The sequence below is a fragment of the Mustela nivalis genome (genome assembly GCF_964662115.1).
Source record: "Mustela nivalis genome assembly, chromosome: 5".
Taxonomy (NCBI): Eukaryota; Metazoa; Chordata; class Mammalia; order Carnivora; family Mustelidae; genus Mustela; species Mustela nivalis.
In genome coordinates, this window is record NC_139024.1 from 110,249,954 (window position 1) to 110,273,379 (window position 23,426).

The 23,426-nt window shown below is 33.5% G+C and overlaps 1 protein-coding gene across 2 annotated transcripts in view; it reads right to left on the reverse strand.

The window, feature by feature from the left end:
* The window catches only part of LMBRD1 (LMBR1 domain containing 1), a 132,588-nt gene that overhangs the window by 22,903 nt on the left and 86,259 nt on the right, over window positions 1-23,426 (reverse strand). For both annotated transcript variants that reach the window (XM_082731793.1, XM_082731794.1), the window contains 5 exons: window positions 10,164-10,228; window positions 9,724-9,826; window positions 9,064-9,168; window positions 6,879-7,028; window positions 4,588-4,666 (listed from right to left, as the gene is read on the reverse strand). In XM_082731793.1, coding sequence (XP_082587919.1) covers window positions 4,588-4,666; window positions 6,879-7,028; window positions 9,064-9,168; window positions 9,724-9,826; window positions 10,164-10,228 — 502 coding nt within the window. The remainder of the gene's footprint in view (window positions 1-4,587; window positions 4,667-6,878; window positions 7,029-9,063; window positions 9,169-9,723; window positions 9,827-10,163; window positions 10,229-23,426) is intronic.

A 23,426-nucleotide genomic window follows, 5' to 3' on the forward strand; every position in this document is an offset into this window, starting at 1 on the left:
CGATCCCAGAACCCTGAGATCACGACCTGAGCCGAAGGCAGTGGCTAAACCCACTGAACCACCCAGGCACCCCGAGTTGACTCACTTTAAACATGTAAACAATGCACTACCTGTCAAGGTAAATTATATAATACTGTCACTTTGGGAGAACTTTATAAACATAGTATGATAGGTATTCCTCATAAATCTGCTCAACTATTCTATTCTGAAGAGATTATTTTAAATAGAAAAACCTAACTATTTTTAGATGAATGATTCTTTTTTGAATCTTAGATACTATAAGCACTTAAAACTAGGGTGTCAGTAATATTTTCTATATGCATAATAAGTGCGAGACTATCCATATATGAACACAGTATTACTTAAGGAAAATAGTCTCTAAAATATACTGACTGGTAAGAGATTCATATATGTATTTTTAGAAACTGCCGCTTTAATATCTTTCCAGGGAGATTATCTTTTCTCAGAAATAATTTAAGTATAACATTGTAATTTTTGCTTCTAAATCTAAAGCTTACGCTTTAAGATTCTGTTATTTGCAACAGACATAAAACAAAAGTGCCATCAAGTGTCTTATGGTGTATTTATATAATAGCACCATCTACTCTAGTCAAATGTGCCCAACAAAATTTCAAAATAAGAGTTTTTTTTTTTCCTCTGTATGCTGAGATTTCCAAGTTTGTGTTCAAATGGATGAGGTCACACCAGCCTGTAATTATACATCCACACAATCCCCACCCTTACGTATCAAATCTCTTGTCCTAATCTGCCCATCTTTCTCCATCACTATTTTTATTTAAAAGAATCTACCCTACTACGCCAGATCAATGATATTTCTGCCAAGAACATAAGGATGAGCTAGAGAATAAAAAAAAAGGTTGAGAAAAATTAATCAGATTCATAAACCTAAAGGGTATGTTTTGTACTGCAAAGTAACATTTCAAAGGATAAGTCAACTGAAATATTTAAGAAAAATATTCAACAGTTCAGACAGAGTCATTTTAACTACTGTAAATGTGGTCAGACTGAAAAAGAAAAATGCTAAATAGGATTCATAAAAAATTATGGTCAAGTATATCATCTGACTGAAGCTTATTGAGTTACAATACACAAATTCACTCAGTTCAGCAGTACAGGAGCATCTGAATTCCTTTTACCAGTGCAACGTAATTTTGAAATCTTATTTTGTTTTTATTTATTTTTCCTATTAAGATTTCAATAGTGCCATAAGAACTTTTAAAGCAGAATCTATTTTAGATATTTAGGGTCAATGCCTTCTTAGCTCAAAAAAAAATATTACAAGTCAACTCAGCAGTAATTTTTCATTCTATTTTCACTTAGCTAAAAATGACAATCCAAAGCATTTCAACTATCCACTCTGTTTATGATGTGATGTGTGTGTACATTTCAAAGAATAAAAATCTGGAACTAAAGTCATTACAAAAGGGAGAACTGGAAAGTATTACTTATTTAAACTAGAAATATTTTATTATTATTTCTTTAGGTGACAAAAGATGTCTCACTGGATTTGTTTTCCCATCTCTTCTCTATTTTGTTCTTTTATCCCAGTTTTAGTCTCTTCCCTTATTTCCTTATGCATCCCAGGCTCTGTGGTTGGTCACTTTATTCTGTCACTCTTAGCCTGTCTTTTACTTTGCATTTATTTAATCCTTCAAACTACCCTCCCTAGACAACTAAGCATTGATGGAGAATAATCACACTGGTTGTACAGATCTGTTCAACAAAACCACAAACTGATTATTTCATCTCTGTTCCCTGACATATTTATCTATCACTGATTTATTTTCCCTCTTTATTAACTTCCATGACCTATCAAAAACTTTTGCCACTTTCCTTAATTATGTGCCCCAACGGCCTCAATTTTCAGCACGTGACATGAACTCACACTTCACAGCAAACTAAGACAATCAGATACAAATGACAACTTCCTGTCCACTCTCACTAAGAAATTACTATCTGAGTCCATATTCTTGGTTCTTTCCTTACAACCTAAAGAAGCAGGTACCCTTCATTTTATCTAAAGCACCCTGTCTTGGATGTTCTTAATACTCTCTCCTCTAGAACTAGGTATTGTCCCATCATTCACCCCTTCTGATATTTTCCAGCTTCTCCTGTTCCATTAGTTTCATCCCATCATCCCTGAAGTCTCTCCTAATCTATTTAAAAAAAAAAAAAGAAAGAAAGAAAAGAAAAGAAAGAGAAACAAAAATTTCCTTGATCCTGCATGCCGCCTTTAGTTTCTGCCTAATTTCTCTCAATCTCTATGAAGAATTTCTGTGAAAATTAATATAAACTCAGTCAATGACTTAAATGCATTTTTAGTCAATGCAATTAGATTTCTCTTCATCAACATTTTTCTCACTTTTTTTAATTTTTATTTTTTTAAAGATTTTTATTTATTGACAGACAGATCACAAGTAGGCAGAGAGGCAGGCAGAGAGAGAGAGGAGGAAGCAGGCTCCCCATTGAGCAGAGAGCCTGATGCGGGGCTCGATCCCACGACCCTGGGATCATGACCTGAGCCAAAGGCAGAGGCCTTAACCAACTGAGCCACCCAAGTGACCCAAAGTAGAGGCTTAACTCACTGAGCCACCCAGGTGCCCTTTTCTCACTTTTTATTAGTCTTCTCCTCTGTACCTTCTTTATCCGCTTCCTCTCATAAACACTTTTTCTGAGGTCCAGTCTCTGTGCTCCTTTCACTCACTCTATTCTCTCTCAGTTCCTTACGTAAACATTTAACTGCCTATGAAACCTCCAACTCAATGTTCTGGAGATATCTCAGGTCAACTAATCATTTCTTACAATTTTCTCTAATCTAAGTATTTTTATCTCAGTGCGCTGATACCAAAATTTACCAAAGTACTCAGTAACTACAGGGTCATTCTAGAATCTTTCTCAAAATTGCTCTGGATCCAAACAATCAGAAATTCTCTTAATTCACCCCTGAATGTCTTTCTTCATTTCATATGCTCATGACCACTGCTTAATTCAGGCTTCTACCATCTCTCCTGGATTATTGTGATAGCTCCTTCTGGCTATGTCTCCCATCTGATTTCTATGCTTTGGTCCCAAATCCAGGCTCTATATAACTGTTATCATTATGTTACTGACAATAAACCAGATCATAACTTATACTTTCTAGTTTAAAACCCTTCACTGAAAAAACAGAACAAACAAAAAATCCCTTCATTGACTCTTTAGTTACTTTCTAAAACATTTTGCAATCTGACTCCTAACTCTTCAATCTCACTTCCTCCCTCCCTCCAACCTCCTATGCCTATAATTTAAAATACAAAACAGTAACAATGTTTTAAATTCTTTAAACACATACCCATACAATAGTTTAAGACAATTTTATTTGTGTATTTTGTTCCTCTGCTCAGAACAACTTCCCTTGATGCACACAGCAGATAAATTCTTCTTTAACCTTTAAATGCAGCTCTGATGTCACTTTTCCAAAAATCCTTCTTTTGACTACCACTGCACAGTGATCTCCTCCAGGTAGAGGTAATTACTTTCTCCTCTGGGCTATCTCTGTATTCCATGCTTACTCTTCCTATTACTCCATCACAGTCTGTAGTTGACCCTCCTAAAAAACTCAGAATGTATCTTTATATAATGGTACCCATGCGTGATTTATGAAGAAATTTACTGTATCTGACACATTACTCATCCTAATATAAAAGCATTTTGAAGATAAGAGCAGGGAAAAAATTGCAGGGGTGCCTGGGTGGCTCAGTTGGTTTTAAGTCTGCCTTCTGCTCAGGTTATGATCCCAGTGTCCTGGGACTGAGCAGTCTCCCTGCTCAGTGGAGAGCCTGCTTCTACCTCTCCCTTTGCAACTCCCTCTGATGCTCTCTCTGCTTGTGCTCTCTATCAAATAAATAAAATCTTAAACAAAAAAAAAAAAAAAGAAGAAGAAGAAAAGAACTGCTAATTCTGATAGAATGAGCCTGGAACCCTTAATCAGGGAAAGAATAATACTCAAAAGAAAAAAATCACCTTAATGAACAGAAAGAAGAAAAAAAATTCTCTAAAAAAACAGAGGTTAAAAGCGTAGGATCACAGAGTATTTCTCAGAATACATATGAAATCTTAGCATAGTGCCTGGAACACAGTTATATGTTCTTAAAAGTGAACTGCTATTATAATTAACATTATTATTATTAAGTAAAATAACTAGACGTGTATAAATGAAAAGTTCTAAGTCATAGGTACTTTTGGTCTTGGTCCTAAGAATTACAGGTTCCATCAAAACTATTTTGAGTTTTTCAAGGAAAATACAGTCATTTAAGAGTGATTTCTTATTATATTACTAAATGTAATAAATAAGAACTACCTTTTGTTACTTGGTAAATAACTAATTTACAATGGCCCTTTCCCTACTGGAAATCAATAGATCACAAAGAAATTCTATTGAAAAGACTTACCAATTTATTCCTGCTGAAAGTTCCTTTATCACCACATATTAGAACAGATGCATCAAACGATTAACACAGAAAAATGCAAGCCAACTCTTTCCTCATAGAGTTATAAATTCTAAGATAGTGATAAGAGCTGCCTTACCTTCAGGGGCATCAGCATCACATCTCTTTGGCACGGGGAAGGCTGAATTGTTTTTATGGTCATCATAAGTTATATTGCTCTAAAAGACAAAAATATGGCTAAAATGTAAACATATTAATAAATATTTGGATCAAAAAGTAATCATATTATGAATTTTATACTCTGTTTTCTATTAAACTACATCTAGCTAATATTCTAAAAGGTAAATTTTGCACAAGATTACAATTAGAAGAAAAAGATTTATGGTAAATTTTAACATTAGGGCTTTTTTGCAACAATCTTTAGATTCTGGACTGAACAACAGAACTTCTTCCCAAAGAAACAGCCTACTTATTTTTCCACTGTGAAACGAGAAAAGGATATCTTTTGTCCATGCAAGTCCATGATCTCACTTCATTGATTCATAGAAAAAAGTTTAATAAGCATGACCTAGTGAACTAGGTGGACACAATAAGGCAAGAAGAGAATAAAAAGATTTAAAAAATGGAAAATAGGATTCAGGTGATTTTCTAGTACTGTGTTTTTCAAACTCAGGTTACTCATGTACATCTATTACAATTTGTACCTTGTATTTGTTCCACCTACATTATTACTTAGTATTTGTCAATGAACTAATTTTTCAACCATTGGTAATATTATGTATAGTACTGGTGGAAACACTGATGTGCTTGTTAAATTTTTGTTACTAATTACATGTTAAACTAAAGAAAGAACAGAGGAATACAGTATAAAAAAAGGGGTGACCTGGACAGAATAAATTAGTAATCAAAGACTCCATTAAAGCAAGGCTCTAACTAGAACCTGAAACACATACTTGATTTCCATTCTTAAGTAGAGGGAGAGGTATTTTAGGAAAAAGAAACAAACGACACAAAGACTGAGTCAGATATGGTCAAAATATTTTAATCTGTCAAAAAAAACCCAAATTAGCTGTCCAGTTACAATCAGGAGCCACAGCTGGTTTCTGAAAAATTAACATAGAGTATATCATGTTGAAAGAAAGCTCAGATACCCACAAATAAAAATTGGGGGGGGTTCTTTTTAATTTACATTCAATTAATTAACATATAGTATATTATTAATTTCAGAGGTAGAATTCAGTGGTTCATCACTTGCATACAACACCCAGTGCTCATTATATTATGCGCCCTCCTTAATGTCCATCACTCAGATATCCCAATCCTTCACCCCCCCACCCCCTTCCAGCAACCGTTTGTTTCCTATGCTTGAGAGTCTCTTATGGTTTGTCTCCCTCTCTGATTTCATCCTGTTTTATTTTTCCCAGGTTGGTTTCTTTTACTAACCAGAATCATACCATGTGTATTGTTCTTTGATATGCTTGTTGGAGATGTTCTCAGCCTAGCACACTCCTTTTATCCATTATACATTTCACATAAGCAGTACCACTGTTTTGGGATGCTTCGTTCTGCTGTTATAATTATGCCACCTTTTGTGCACAGACTTGAGCACAGGGGCTGAAATTTGAGGGGAAGAGTGCCAGTTTAAGTGCTTGGCAATGTGAGGTGAAGGTATGCTGACTTGGCATTGATCAGGGGGCAGGCTGTGCATGCTGACTCAGGCAGGAGGGCAGCTGGACTGTGAATGTGGGACCCACAGGCTGATGGCATTGTGTATGACAAAGACGTAGCTGGTTTTGCTTCTAACATTTGTTTTTCTGGGAAATAATCTCTTTCTCCTTGTATCCTAAATGAAAAGCCTTCCTGGATAGAGTATTCTTGGCTATAGATTTTTTCCTTTTGGCACTTGGAATTTATCATGCTGCTCCCTTCTGGTGGATAAAGTTTCTGCTGAAAAACCCACTGACTGTTGTAAGGGGTTTCTCTTGTATGTATGTCACTGCTTTCCTTTGTAACACTACAAATAAAATATTTTTTAAAGAATCTCCTGTGGGATTCACAGTACTGGTGACCAGACATACTTTGCTCATCAAAACTTTTGGGGAGCCATATTAATAAAACTACTTAAAACAGTATTTTAGAGAAAATACTATGAGTTTTAATAAAGTGCTGCGATAAAGTTAAGTAGTTTAACATCATGGGATCCATTTAAAGAACTATAATAATAAAATTCAGTGCAGTTATTAAAACAAAAACCCTGAATAAAACAAAAATAAATATGCTCAAAAATGGGAGTGAAAAACCCATTTTAGTGATATTCAACTTGATCTGATGAGCTATTATCTTATGCCAACCTTCACACATTAAAATTTGGTTTTAAATACCACTCTCTTTAAAATATCAAAATAATGAAGTTAAACATTTTGTACTTACCTCTATTAAGTAATTTTGGCTTCCATACATGACATATTGGGGAGCAAGACTATAAATCATGTAGCTAGTGTGAAGGACAATAAGCAGAAGTATCATGCAAAGAAATAAGAGGGCCTGGGGCCTGGTTCGACCTCTTCTAATTTTATATAGCTGGAAAGAAAAAAAGACAGTAACAGTATTTCAGCAATACGCTTTATTTGTAAGGCACTAAGTTCTGCTTTTGTGTTAGAGGTAATGAATACAGCTCAACCAACCATTTCTTTTTCTTAAATAAATATTAAAAATTCTTAATCATTTCAAACGATTATGAGATTGACAATTTTTTCTCTGCAAAGCTTTTAGTTTTACATTCATGGTTATTTAAAAATCACAGCAAAGCATCTATATTCAAAGGATTCTATAAATGATCCATGAAAAACTCAAGACCTAGAGAATATATAGAGTATTCACCTGGTTTGTTTCCAGGCAAATCTTCTAAACTTATTATGTAATAGCATCTATTAGAAGTTTATAGAGCTAAGAAGAATTATGAACTATCACTAATGCTATCTGAAGATTAGAGGAAGGAGTTTAAACTATTTGTATTAGTAATATATTTGTGGTTTTACATATTACTGCACAAGAACAGACATGTCATACATTTATAAATGCTCATTTCTATGAAATACTCATGACATCCTCCTATTATACTCTGTATAAGTTCTACTTTATCACAATTTATATCAATCTGACTACAAACATTTTCATATATATTTACAATAAAGGAAAACTAAAACATGATAAAAAATACAATAAGCCAAGGGACTTGCTTCATTTCAATGGCAAGAGCACATTTTTATTTTAGCAACTAAGAAATCACCACCCTATTTTATTCAAAGATGTTAGTAGAACAGAGAGTAGAAGAACTTCAGTTCTGGATGGGATGACAATAAGAACACCTAAAAATTGACACTTCCCAGTTTCCCTTACATCTAGTCATAACTAACAGTGATAAAATATTAAACACTGAAAGGAAAGAAGTCTGCTGGGGACTTCTGGGAAAGTGTTTTTTTAATGGAGCATGAACAAAATAAATGGAGCTGCAGCAGCCATATTACAGTCATGAGGAAGAAGCCAAGAACAATACAGTGATGCTGGATTTGACATTTTTGAACTAAAAAGCAATGCTATATTTTTTAAAATTTTCATGGGAAATCTTTTATTAGTTCAGCTTTTATTAGTTAACTGGTTTTTCTTTTACTCCCAGGTGGAAGTAATCTCTAGTCAAATCATCTTCATTTTGAAAAATAATTTTTTTTAAAGATTTATTTATGTATTTATTTAAAAGAGAGAGGGAGAGAGAACATGAGCAGGGAGAAGGAACAGAGGGAGAAGGAGAAGCAGACCCCCCTGAGCAGAAGCCTGATGCGGGGCTCAATCCTAGGACCTGGAGATCATGACCTGAGCTGAAGGTAGATGCTTAACTGATTGAGCCACCCAGGTGCCCCTTGAAATTCTTAATTTATCTCAAAATGAGATAAATTTTAACTTCTAGTAGAGTAAGGGTAATCTTGAGAGCTACGGTGTATTCATTTATACTTCAATGTGTTTTCATGCAGCCAGATACTGAGGAAAATAATGTGACTTCCAGACCAGGTTTTCTCAACCTTAGCATTATTGACATTTTGGGCTGGATAAGTCTTTGTTATGGATGGCTGCCCTGTACAATCCAGAATGTTTAGGGTTTCTATCCATTAGACACCAGTAGCACCCACTAGTTTTTTGGTTGTTTGTTGTTGTTTTTTACTGTGGAAGGAGCCAAGATGCCCTTCAACAGATGAAAGGATAAAGAAGATGTGGTCCATATATACAATGGACTACTACTCAGCCATCAGAAAGGATGAATAACCACCATTTGCATTGACGTGGATGAAACTGGAGGAGATTATGCTAAGTGAAATAAATCAGGCACCCACTAGTTTCACCGACTGCAAATATCTCCAGCATAGCCAAATGTATGCAAGAAGTAAACCTGCCCATTTAAAAACCACCACTTGGACGAAAAGCACCTTTATGCTAATGTGAAGTGAAAAAGCTAGTGTTTCCTTTTAATATCAAGATATTTACAAATTTATATTATAAATCTAAGTTAACATAGTAATGGAGATTATGTACAAAATTATGAAAACAATATTGTTATACTTACTCTAACCCAAAAGAACCATATGCCAATATTTCGAATTCCCGCCATTGAAGTAAAAATAAAGTACATAATAATAATTGTTATAAGAATATAATCAAGAGGAAACACCTGAAAAAATAAAATTTAATACATAAACAAATAAATACACAAATTTAATACACAAAATACACAGGGGTTTAGAAGTCATATAAAATTAACTGAATCTTCATTATTCATATTTGACAAATATTTAAAATATCAACCCTGATTTTGATCAGGCTACTATGATAATACAAAAGAAAAGAATCCTCCAAAAAACAATTACTAAACTGTTACTAAATTGCTTAGTACTCATTATCCTAAGGAAAATCCTATAATGAATTAAACTAAAATTATACTTATATATGGAATAAAAGACACCATTAAAAATTAAAAATAGGCATTGGAAAAGTTCATTAGGTGTTATATCCCATATCAAATTATGTGTAAGAGTTCAGCAATGTATCAATATAATCTTTAAAGTAATATATCAATGTGGAAATTACACATGAATGAAGAGCCAAATCAGCAGAGGGCACAGCCTATATTGCCAAGTATTACTAGTTTGTTAATATAGTAATTTGACAGAATGACAATGTTGGCTGAAGAATAAAATGGTTTTTTTTGTTGTTGTTGTTTACTCACTGTTTGTAGTACAGGCAAAAGCATATTCAGTGGATTACTCAAGTTAGCTCCAAAAATTATAAAACCAGAATCTATTCCAGCTGAATGAAGGGCTTTATCCAAACTAAAACAACAAAAATGATAGTGAATTTATATGTTATACTGGCATATTTTCAATTAACTTAGAAAAAATATCATAAGTTAAGCATGCAGATTCAACAGAGTCAAAGAAAACCACAGGTAACATATTAAACCTCACTTAAATATCTTACAGATACTGCTCAACTGAATTAGAACAAAGAAACACTACTTTTGCACCTTTTTAGTCATTCTTTGAGTTAATGCTGTAGAAAACTTCAAGTAAAACAGCTAAAGATGAATAGGCTACTAATGAAATCAAGTATGGAAAATGTACATCATCACAGGATATGTGCTTTGGAAAATATGTGTACTACACTTACTTTGACAGGAAGAGAGAAATTATAAACAGCAATGCAACTAAGATGAAAAATATTCCCCAAATGATCTAAAAATAAAAAAAAATTCATTAAAATATAGTTCTAGAAGTTGATATTAAAAGCACAAAACCATTTTGCTCAATATGAGTTGCAAGCATATGACAATGATCTAATGTCTATTTTAATTTAGTATATAATCTTAGATATTTGTCATCGAAATTTTCATTATGAGACTGTTTGAAAACACATACACAAAAGAGACAAAGTATTTAAAAGTCTTAATTAGTAAGTAAACAAATGAGACTCTGCTAGGCCATATAAAAGGTTTATATTCAGTTACAATGAAATATAAACTTCAAAGATAACTGACAACTAAATTAAGACTTACATACATACATACATAAAAAACCAAACCCATGAAACTCATCAAGTTATATAAACCTGTTATTTAAAAAGGGAACTTGGAACATTTCCCATGGAATTTTTATATAAACACACACACACACACATACACACACACACACACACACACACAGAGGTATATATACACATGCATACACAAGCATATAATTTACAGTTTTTGTCAACATGTTTTGTGTGTGTTTGTATGTGTGTGTATATCTATCTATATGTATCTATATCTATCTATCTATCTATATCTTATACCACGGCCCAGAAAAGTCTATATAACTGCTACTATTCCTGAAATAGAAAGTATTAACAGCAATGAAGATACTGTCACCTTAATAATATTTCTGGGAAGAAATGTATTAAGCATTGTAATTGGTAGAATACATTTCCTTCTACCATACGAACTTTACATAAGAGATAGTAAAAAGCAAGTGAAAAATTTTTGGAACTGGGTCTCTAAGGAATAAAAAGGCTGCAATCTATGTTAGTAATAACCTTGGCTCTTTTTTTACCTGACATCTTCTCTAAGTTCTAGCAACAAGAAGGCTGAAGAATCCACAAAATCAGAAAAAAAAAGAAGATTCTGGTTAGGCACAATTAAGTGTTTTGGCTTCTCTTTTGGAGAAAGAATTGGAATTGATAGGAATTGATAAAAATAAATGGATAAGATCATGAACGTGAGGGTGATTTTCATCTTATTCAACATAACTGCTAAAGTATACTTTAGAATTCTGCCAGGATAAATGAAACAAAATAGTAACACATCAGCCTCCCCACATATAAAGATGAATTTTGGAATAAATTTTAGGCTGTGTTCTAGAATATTCTTCAGTTCTGAAAGAGTGCCTCTGGAACCACCTGGAAAGAAAACTGGTGAGAGCCAAAAATGATACAGTCATTACCGGAAATAGAAAACACCACTTGTATGCATTTGACATACTGGAATTTCATGTGAGAATTCATTTATTTAAAAAAGGTATCACCGCTGGTGTTTCTGGGTAGCTGGCTGTTGAACAGCTAGCTTTTCACGTTGGCTAAGTCATGACCTCTGGGTAATGGGCTTGAGCCCCACAACAGGCTCCCTGCTCAGCATGGAATCTGATGATCACTCTCTTTCCCCCCTCAGCCCCTCCCCCTACTTGTGGTCACATGCTCTCCCTCTCTCTAAAAGAAATAACTAAATCTTAAAAAAAGGTCTCATTGCTAAAGAAGTTTGAAATGACCCCTTTATAGTAACAAAAGTTCATTAGTAGAAGGTATAAAAGAGCCTACACAGTCTTTTCTACTAGATTTGAGCACCTATATTTGATACCTAGGTGAACCGGAAGACAATATAATTACACTGAGGATCTACAACTGAAATATATTATTTCCTAATAGATTGCTAATAAGAAATAGTTTGTAGCATGAGGGCATATAACTGCCAGATGCCAATTAATAGTACAAAGACATACACAGAAATAGCAGAAGTTAAAATTCCCTTTCCTTGATGTCCATTTTGGGGGAAGAAAAAAAAAAAAGGAAAAAAAAATCCTGGACTATTTTCCCAATCTGTTGGGATGAATGGCCAACAGTTACATTGTTTAATCATAGCTATCCAATAGAAAACAGAATAAATGTAAAAAATATAACTTTTACAAAAACCAAAAAAACAACATACATTTAAATGAGACCCTAAATTAGCACTTCCAGAATCAAGTCAGTGATGACCCCCTTGAACTGACCTAAATATTCCACTCTTAGCTATAATGTCAATTTTGAAATAAAGATTAAGCTATAGAGGTGACATCAGTAAAGAGAGGGTAAGAACATCTGAAAATCCTCTCCTCTCTAAAAGCAACGAAGAAACTGGCATAAATTCTCAGAATCAACTTTTTCAACACTAGGGAAATACCAAAGCCATGCAATAACCCAAGGACATTTACCAAGAAAAATGACTGATTCTCAGTAAGAACACAGAGCATTATGGCATTTTAACTTGTTGTAGTCCCAAACACTTCTCTCTAGAGAATGGTAACCTTGAAAGATAGTCGGTAAAAGCCAGAAGCCTAGCAGCCACCTGTGGAAACAGAAAGAGGATGGAGCTCTTTCAAAGTCTCATTGCCAGAGTATTGTTATTATTTGACCTGCTGGTTAATTCTATGGAAGATCCCACTTGCAAGACCATCTCTTTGACAAGAACTAAAGCTCACCATTGCACTATTGGGTATTTACCCTAAAGATACAAACGTGGTGATCCAAAGGGGCACGTGCACCCGAATGTTTATAGCGGCAATGTCCACAATAGCCAAACTATGGAAAGAACCTAGATGTCCATCAACAGATGAATGGATCAAGAAGATGTGGTATATATACACAATGGAATACTATGCAGCCATCAAAAGAAATGAAATCTTGCCATTTGCGACAACATGGATGGAACTAGAGCGTATCATGCTTAGCGAAATAAGTCAGGCAGAGAAAGACAACTATCATATGACCTCCCTGATATGAGGAAGTGGTGGTGCAACATGGAGGCTTAAGTGGGTAGGAGAAGAATAAATGAAACAAGATGGGATTGGGAGGGAGACAAACCATAAGTGACTCTTAATCTCACAAAACAAACTAAGGATTGGTGGGGGGAGGGGTTTTGGGAGAAGGGGGTGGGACTGTGGACATTGGGGAGGGTATGTGCTTTGGTGAGTGCTGTGAAGTGTGTAAACCTGGTGATTCACAGACCTGTACCCCTGGGGATAAAAATATATGTTTATAAAAAATAAAAAAATAAATAAAAAATAAAAAATAAAAAAAAGAACTGAAGCTCACACAATACAAAAACCCCTTCTCAGGAGTGTCTGTCAATAAACTACAGGCAACCAATAAATAAGAACTGGTAAGTAACAGGCAAAAAATAAACTAACCAAAAAGATGACTTCACTAGTGAATTTTACTAACGGTTAAGAATTAATATCAATCTTTTACAAACTTTTCCAAAAAATAAAGGAAGAAAAGGAAGGATGACTTCCTAGCTCAATCTATGATACCAGTATTACTCTGATACTAAAACCAGTCAAATACAATCACAAAAAAATGAAAACTATAGACTATTTTTCCTTATAAAATGCTAGAGTCCTGAACAAAATATTAGCAAACCAAATTGGGCAAAATGTAAAAAGAATTATGTACATAATCATGTGCAATATATCCAAGGAATGCAGGTTGATTTAACATAAATCAATCAATCTAATACAATGTTTTAACAGAAAAAAGGTCAGAAACCACATGATCTCAACAGGCACAGAAAAAGCACTCGACCAAATGCAACACACTTTCATTTAAAAAAAAAAAAGGCACAATAAATTAGAAATACATGGGATAGTCCTCAATCTGTTAAGTGTATCTACAAAACTTATACAGCTAATATTATATTTAATGGTGACACACTAAAAGCTTTTCCATTAAAAGCAAGAAAAAAGCAAGGATGTTCACTCTTTTTTTTTTTTTTTAAAGATTTTATTTACTTAGAGAGAGAGAGAGAAATAGAGACAGAAAGCGGGGAGGAGAGGGAGAAGCAGGCTCCACACTGAACAGGGAGCCCAACTTGGAGCTTGATCCTAGGACCCTGGGATCATGACTTGACAGCTTAACTGACTTCGCAAGCCAGGTGCCCGCCCCAAGGATGATAAATCTTGCCACTTCTTGTCATATATATATATATAGAGAGAGAGACCTATCTCTCTGTCTCTCTCTCTCTCTCTCTCTCTATATATATATATATACCTCTGCAGATGACATTTTATGTCATAAGAATATTACAATAAAATGATCGGAACAAATAAATTAATTCAACAAGACTGCAAGATAAAAGATCAACATACAAAAATTAACTGTATTCTGTATGCTAGCAGTGTACTGTCTGAAATGAAAATATACAAAAACCCTCCCACACATATGGAACAATAAGGCTAGCCTGAATAAAACAAAGAAGATTTAATGGAGATAAGAAACATGAGAAGTTGGGAAAAGGTCTATTACTAAAAGGGAACAGAAAAGAAAGACACCCTTAAAAAAACTTGCATTTAAAATTAGGTACAAAGGTTGGCTAGAATTTTAAAAAATTGAATAAGCCTCATTACTAACCCCTAAGTCTTCAGTTCCACTTCTCAGTGGTAACTACCATTAATTCTTACAAATCCTAAAAAAAAAATTCTTACAAATCCTGCCCAAAAGGTGTATGCTGAGGAGTGTGTGTGTTTCAAAAGAGTATCTACCACACACATTATCTGCAACCTGAACATTAGTTTCAATTAAAATATAACACACATCCTGTAGACTACTTTAAGCCTTTAAGAAATGATTTCATTTTATATAAAACACATATAACTTGATTTTAATGGCTATAGATACAATACTTCCAAGTATGGAGGTAAATAGTTCATTAAGCCAATCTCCTATTGATGGACACTAGTTATTTTTACATGTGTTTATTAGAACCAAAGGTGCCAACAAACAAAAAGTGATTCTTAAACACTTAATAGACTTTTATAACATTTTTGAGTTTACAGAAAAATTGAGGTAACAGTACTGAAGTTCTTATAAACCTCTCCCATATAGTTTCTCCTATTAACATTCTGCATTTGTGGGGTATATTTGTTACAACTCATAATACTGACACATTAACTAAAGTTCATAGTTTACATTAAAATTCGATTTTTGAAAAAAAAAAACAATTTTTATGTTATAAAGTTCTATGGGGTTTGCCAAATGCATAACCTCCTGTATCTACCATTACAGTATCACACCAAATAGCTTCACTGGCTTAAAATCTCCTGTTTCACCTATCCATCTTATTTTACCTCACTTTAACCCCTGACAACCAGTGATCTTTTCTCTGTCTTTACAGTTTTGCCTTTTCCAGAACAGAGCTAGAATCATAAATTATGTAGTGTTCATACACTGCCTCCTTATATATATATATGCATAGTAGAATAGAATGAAGGAATATATATGTTCCTTCATTCTTTTGTGTGGTTTGATGAGTCATTTCTTCTTCTTTACTGAGTAATATTCCATTGTATGAAAGTACCATAATTTGTCCATTTACCATGAAGGATATCTTGGTTGCTTCAAAGTTTTGGTAATTATGAATAAAGCAACTACAAACATTCATGCTCAGATTTTTGTGCAGACATAACTTTTCAACACAGCTGGATAAACACCTAGGAGCATATCTGCTGGATTGTATGAAAAGACCAAGTTTATTTAGTTTTATAAGAAACTGCCAGTGGTGTCTGGTGGTGCAGTCAGTTAAGTGACTAACTCTTGATTTCAGATTGGGTTGTGATCTTAGGGCTGTGGGATAGAGCCCTGCATCACAATTTGTGATCACCCCCAAGTCCACCTGGGATTCTCCCTCTCCTTCTGCCCTTCCTGCTTGCATGCTCTCTCTCAAATAAATGTCTTAAAAAAAAAAAAAAAAAAACTGCCAAACTGTGTTCCAAGATGGCAGTACAACTTTGCATTCCCATTAGCAACAAATGAGTTCCTGTTGTTCTACATCTTTGCCAGCATTTGGTTTTATCAGATAATTTTTTAGTGTGAAATTTTTCACTGGTTTAATCTGCAATTCCTTAAAGTATATGATGTTAAGTATCTTTTTATATGCTTATTTTCCATTTGCATATCTTCTTTCGGGATGGGTGTGTCAACTTGGGCCCATTTTTAAAAAATTATATATTTTTTTCAGTGTTACAAGATTCACTGTTTATGCAGCCCACCCAGTGCTCCCCCTTAATTAACAAAACATAAAATAACATAACATAAAATATGTGCCCTACTTAATACCCACCACCAGGCTCACCCTTTTTTAAAAAATTGGGTAATTTCTTATCATTGAGTTTTAGGAGTATTTTGTATATTTTGGATTGAGGCCCTTTATCAGATATGCATTCTGCAAATATTTTCTCTCAGTCTGTGACCTTTTTATTCTCTTAACAGTGTCCTTCACAGAGCAGAAGTTTTTAATTTTAGTGAAGTAAAGTTATCAAGTTTTTCCTTCATGGATCAGGCTTTAGTGACGTATTCAAAAACTAAGGTAAGCTAGATTTTCTTCTACATTACTTCCTATAAGTTTTATAGTTTTTTTTTTTAATATATTGGGTCCATAATTCACTTTGAGTTAAGTTTTGTGAAAGGTATAAGGTCTATGTCTTGATTCACTTTTTTTTTTTTTTAATAAATGCCAAATTTTTTCAGCACCACTTGTTGAAAAGACTATCCTTTCTTAATGAATTGTCTTTGCTTCTTTATCAAAGATCAGTTGACTACAGCATGGGTCTATTTCTGGGCTCTCTATTCTGTTGCACTGGTCTATACGTCTCTTCTTCCACCAATACTATGCTGTCTTGATTACTGTAGCTTTATAGGAAGTCTTGAAGTTGAATGGTATCAGTCCTCTGACTTTGTCCTTAAGTATTGTGCAGGCTATTCTGGGTCTTTTTTCCTCCCCATCTGTTTTAGAATCAATTTGTCAATATCCACAAAATACCTTGCTGGGGTTTTCATTGGAATTGTACTAAATTTACAGATCAAGTTGGGAAAAACTGACCTCTTAAAAAATGTTGTTTTAGAAACATAAATATATAGAAAAGAAACCAATTTTTTCCTGTGTATTAATCAGATAAAAATCATGTTATTTTTGTTAAAGCACAGTAAAAAGGTAAAATGTTATAATCTATGAAGAATACCAAGTAAGACATTACTTTTGTCAGAGTAAAAATACTGTTAATGCTGCTAACTTTACATGCGATATTACAAACCAATGATGGATCAACTGGCTAGAAAATTCTCCATTACCTGCAAAGAAAATTTAAGTTCCTCTATGTCATGAAAGCATTACCATTCCCCAAAATCTCTTCCCTTCCCCTTTAACATTAAGTTTTAAAAACCCTGTGTTCTTTTCATTTAAATCAGTAGTTCTAAACTGGACAAATCCCCCTTCAAAGGACATTTGACAATGTTTACAGAAAGCCTGTCATGATTTAGGGGGAGGGAAGGTTACAATAAGCAGATAAGAATGAGGCTAAGGAATGCTATTAAACACCCTATAATGCACAGGACAGTACTCAGCCTCTCCAACAAAGCACTATTGGGCCGCAAATGTCAAAGATGCTGAGATGGGGAAAGTCTGATTTAAACTGAACCCTGTATGGTATTAGAAAGGAGCATGAATAAGCTATTGTTTTAGCAAAAATAAACTTATCATTCTCTTCAAATTATTTTAAGATGCTTATTAGCTTAAAATAAATCTCTTATCCTAGAATTTGGTATCATCTGACAATGTGAAACAAAACTTCCAAGCAATATAAAAGAAATAATATAGGTGAGCTGTTTTTCTTTTTTTTATTTAAGACACACCTCTTATCAGATTTCATAGGTTAATTTCCCATATCCATAAATAACTTTTGTATATCCAGGAATATGATCAAAAACAGAAGAAAGGTGCCACACATCTAGAAATTCAAACAAAAGTTAAAGGATAAAATTAAAGTAATTTCTATTGTATTTTATTATTGATGTTACCTTAAGTAAAATACCATGTACTTTTTCCTTTTTTGCCAAAAGCAATAGCTGGTATCAAGAATGTTTTTAAAAAAATTGTAGTTTTCTAACTCTTTAATAAGAATGAGGTTAGGAAAGAGAAGCATTCCTTCTTTAAAATTGCTTAGAATCTTGTTAACTGAAGAGTGGTCATGGACCAGTAGAATCAGTATCACCTGGGACTTGTTGGAAATACATACTTTTGGGGCCTAATTCAGGTGGACTACATCACAACCTGTATTTTAACAAGATTCCTGAGGAATACTTACATTAAAATTGAGAAGCTGTGCCTTAAAAAAGTCATTTAGAATGTTAGATGACTACATTAAAAAGATACCAAGTAAACCCAGGTTAAAAGTTTGAAAAGAGAATTTTGGAATGGAGAACTGGATTGAAATTTTAACCCAAACTGAACTTTCTTCTCTCCAGAGACTATTGGACATCATACGTCAAGTATTACATAGCACCATCTGGCATTATATGTTAAGTATTACATAGCCAGTGGCCATGGGTCTCAGTCTCCTAACTCTAGAGACCAAATCAATTAGTCTTCAAGACTTTCCTCATGGGTAGAAGGTAATAACATACAATTTCCACTATCAAATTTAATATAGTTTGTAAGTTATAGTTCTAAGAAGTTTTATAGGTTGCAAATGTTCTACAAAATTTTTTTAAAAGTTATAAAATCAGTAATATTCAGCTCTGGCTATAAATTATTATATTACAAATAAAATATTTGCAACATATTGCATGGAACACTGGGTGTTACATGTAAACAATGAATCCTGGAACACATTAAAAACTAATATGTACTGTATGGTGACTAACATAATATAAATAAATAAATAAATAAATTTTTAAAAAGAAAGTTATTAGTATTGCAAAGATCCTCATGGTGATTTGTCAATGTAGTACCAGCTTATGATACTTGGTCATGGTTACAATTTTCCTTATATTAGAAGCAATTTCTTCAGTACAATACTATTCTGATGGAAGAGACTTTCAAATGGAAGTGGTAAGGATAATGCCAAAAACTGGGGGTAAGGAAGTAGGGGAAATCTAGTAAGAGTTAAGACTTTAATGCTTTATTTTAGTATAATTTCAGATATATGGAGAAAACTGCAAAAATTGCACAAAGAATTTCGATATACCTTCCAACCAGATTTAAAAAATCATAACATTTACTTTGCTTTATCATTCTCCATCTATCTGGCTGAACTATTATTTTTGAGAATGAGTTGCAGAAATATACTTTAATACCTATTCTCTAAAAGCAAATTCTTTCACATTATCATATTTCAATTGTCAAAATCAAGAAATAATACTGATAGAATGCTATTATCTAATCTATAGACCTTAGTCAAATGCCAATTGTTCCACAAAAAAAAAGCTGCTTTTTTTTTTCCTGGATCAAAATAAATTCAGCATTATACATTGCTTTTGTTTAGCATTTCTGTTTAGCATCCTTTAATTTGGACCAGTTCCTAAAAAGCTTTTATTTTCATGACCTTTAGATTTTGAGGAGTAGAAGGCAGTTAGCTGTGTTGTCCTTCAACGTGGGTTGCCTATTTCCTCACACTTAATTCAGCTCATGTATTTTTAGCAAAAATGACAGAAGAACAATCATACCTATTGCCTCATTACTGATGAGTTTAACTTGGATCACATGGTTAAGATAGTTCTCGTCATATTTCTCCACTGTAAAACGATTACTGTCCTCTTTGTAAAATTAGTAAGTCTTGTAGAGATATAGTCTGAGATTATGGGAATATCCTATTTTCTCCAAACTCTCACCTTCTAATTTTAGTATTCATTTATGTCTCTTCCAAGAAGCAGTATGTGGTGTTTACCAAATACTCCAAATACTGATTTTCTGCTACTCATTCTACTTTTCTTAGGATTCCATAGCAGGGAAGAGCTTCCCTTTCTCCATTTACTCATTTAATAAATATCAATATATTCATATATTTTGATACTTAAATGGTCCCAGAGTTAGGAAGTGGGAGCCCCTTTAAGCTAGTTCCTTTTATCATCCTCAGAACATCCTCTCCTTCTGACAAAAGCAGGTGTGGGCTTATATATTTTCCTAGCACCTGTCTCAGTACCATTTCTCCAATCAGCCCTGTCTTCTTTCAATGCAGTTAGTGTTTTATCTATTTATTAAATTAATAATGTTTTATTATTAATTAAAACATACACACAGAAATTATATTAACTGATCTGCTTTTCCTCTCTGATTATTTTCTGCTTTTATGTTGGGTTTTTTTCCTTGTGTTTTCTTTTGGTTTACTTTGCTCACCTTTTGTGCTTGGAATTTAGTGTGGATGTTTTTATCCTTTTATTTTTATGAATAAGTGTGTTTATGGCTTTGAATTTCCTGATCACTATTTCCTGAACACTGTTTCAAATGTATCCCATAGATTCTAATATGATGTTTCCATCATTCATTTTTGAAATTTTGCAATTTGTTTTTCTCCTTTCCTTTCACCCAAGAGTTGCTGAATATAAGGTTAATTTCCAAGTGAAAAGTGCCTTAGCTTATCGATTTTGTTGTAATTTCTAGTTTTAATGCTGCACTGCAATCAGGGAAGAGTTGTTTGTAATACATCTACTCTGTAGAATTCACTGAGCTTTAAAATATGTGTCATATATGTGTCATTTCTTCATGACACAATATATGATCAATTTAGTGAATATTCCATGTGCACTTGGAGAGAAGGTACAGTTGCTGTTATTGGGATGTAAAGTTCAAAAGTTATGATACACCTTATTGATTAAATTTAGGTCTTCTATAATCTTACTCAATTTTGTGCACCTCAAATATCTTCCCCTGAGTATGGTGTTATGTTATTCTCATACTGTTAACATATTTCAATCTATGTCTCCTTGATCTCTCATACTTCTTGCTTCGTAAGATTGGCTACTGTGTTCTTTGGAACATAACTATTTTATCTTCCTTGCAACTTGTGAATTTTCATATTAACAGGTATATTAGTTTTCTATTGCTACACTGACAAACTACTACAAATTTAGTGGCTTAAAACAGCAACTACTTATTATTCTGCAGGTCAGAAATACATGCACAGCACAGTACTGCTGGTTCTTTGCTTAAGGTCGCATAATACCAAGTTGTCAACAGAGCTGTATTCCCTTCTACAGACTCTGGGGAAGAATCACTTCATGCTCTTTGAGATTGTTCACAGAATTCAGTTCCTTGAGGTGACAAGGCCAGTAGTCTTTGCTGGCTATCAATGGGGAGCCTCCCAATTCCTTAAGCTGCTGGAATTCCGTTTCACACTGCCCCCCCTTCATTTTCAAATTAGTAATGGCAAGTCAAATCTTTCACACATTTTTAACTATCTCTCTAACTCTAGCAAAAAAAAAGTTCTATGATTTTTAAAGCTCATGTTATTAGACTGGGCTCACTCAGATAATCCAGGATAACCTCAGTGAAGTCTGTAACCATAAATGCATCTGCACAGTCCCCTTCGCCACTTCATGTAACATTCTAAGGATTCCACGGATTAGTGAATGGAACTCACTGGGGAGAGAAGAAGGGATTCTGACTACCACATATCTTTTGTTGGATTTAACGTCTTTGAGCTTGAAATTCTACTTTATGTGATACCAAGATCACTATATGTTTTCTTACTATTTCCACAAGCCTCACATATCTTTCAATACACATTTTTAGCCTTTGTCAATCTGTTTTAGGTGTCTCCTTTAAACGGCATATAGTTCTATCTTGCTTTCTGAGGAAAATTAAAATTTTTCTTTTAATAGTGAGTTAGTTCCATTCATATTTATTGATATGCCTGAAACATTAATCTCAACAGTCTTACTGTCTAAGAACTGTGTGTATATTTCTTGTGTTTCTTACTTAATGTGTGTTCTTCACTTTTTTAGTTCCTTTTTGTCAAGAAGATTTATACTTTTGTTTAGGTGTACTTCAATTTTCTTATTTAGCCCTTTGGTATAGAGTTGTTTAGTTTTTATGTATCCAATTTCCACCTAACTCCCCACACAATAATCTATAAGAAATCCTATTTCTCTTTTTCTTTTCTTAATTGAATGATTTGTTTAATCAGAATAATGTTTATACAGTCTCATCCTTGCCTACATCTTTTCTTCACAGATCTGCAATATTAAATATTCACCTTTATTTCTTTTGCTGATGTTTTTCCTCTCACTTCTTTGGTTGGTTAGAACTTGGCAATTAGTGGCTTTCTCAAGAGCACATGAGTACAGAATTCTCTGAGTTTTAAATGTTTAAAAACTGTTTTTCTAGAAGATAGTTTGGCTATATATAAACTTCTGGCTTCATACTTTTTCACTGAAACTTTTTTTTAAGTTTCTCTCATTCTTGCCTTGTTTTATCATGTTTTTTGAGGAGTCTGATTCTAACTATGTTGCCCTTGTAAAGTCAGTTGATTTTTTTACTTGGAAATCTTGAGGGCTCTTCGTTAATTTTAAAGTCAGTGTTACTAGAAAAATGCACATAAAATTTTCCCAGGTTCAAGGTGGCTATTTCAATATGGAGATCTATGTATGTCTATTTTTAAGTGGGTTTTTGAAATATGGCTTTAAATATTAGCTCCGCTAATTTGTTTTGTTTTGCTACTACATGGACAGCAATTAAACATGTAGTTTCTCTTTCTCTTGCATTTCAACGCTTTTTGATCCTTTTTATTTCACCTTGTTTTCTTTCTCTTGGTTGTTACATACCCTTATGCAGTGCCACTTACTAAATTTATTTGCTTCTATTCTCCTTTGGACACCCTATAATTTTTGTTCATTTCTGAAATTAACTGTGTTTTCCTCCCATTTTTTTTTTCAGACAGTCTGACTCTTCATTTCTCCCTGGTTTTTGGCCATTTGTTTTTTGTTTCTATTTTTAAAATAGTGGTAAAAGATACATAACATAAAATTTACATCGTAACCTTTTTTAAGGTTAGTTTAGTAGCGTTAAATACATTCACATGTTTGTGTAATCAATCCCCAAGAATTCTATCTTGCAAAACTGAAACTCTGCATCAATTCAATAACTCTTCATGTCTCTCTCCCCAGCTCCCGGCAGCCATCATTCCTTCAGTTTCTGAATTTGACCACTCTAGATACCTCACATAACTGGAATCATACAACATTTATTATTTTTTTTTTTATGTGTGTGACTAGTTTATTTAACTTTTATGGAATTTCAGATCACTCTTATTATGCTCAACCTCCAAATCTCTTCTATCTCTCATGCAATTTTCCCCAAATCATCTTTTGTTTAAA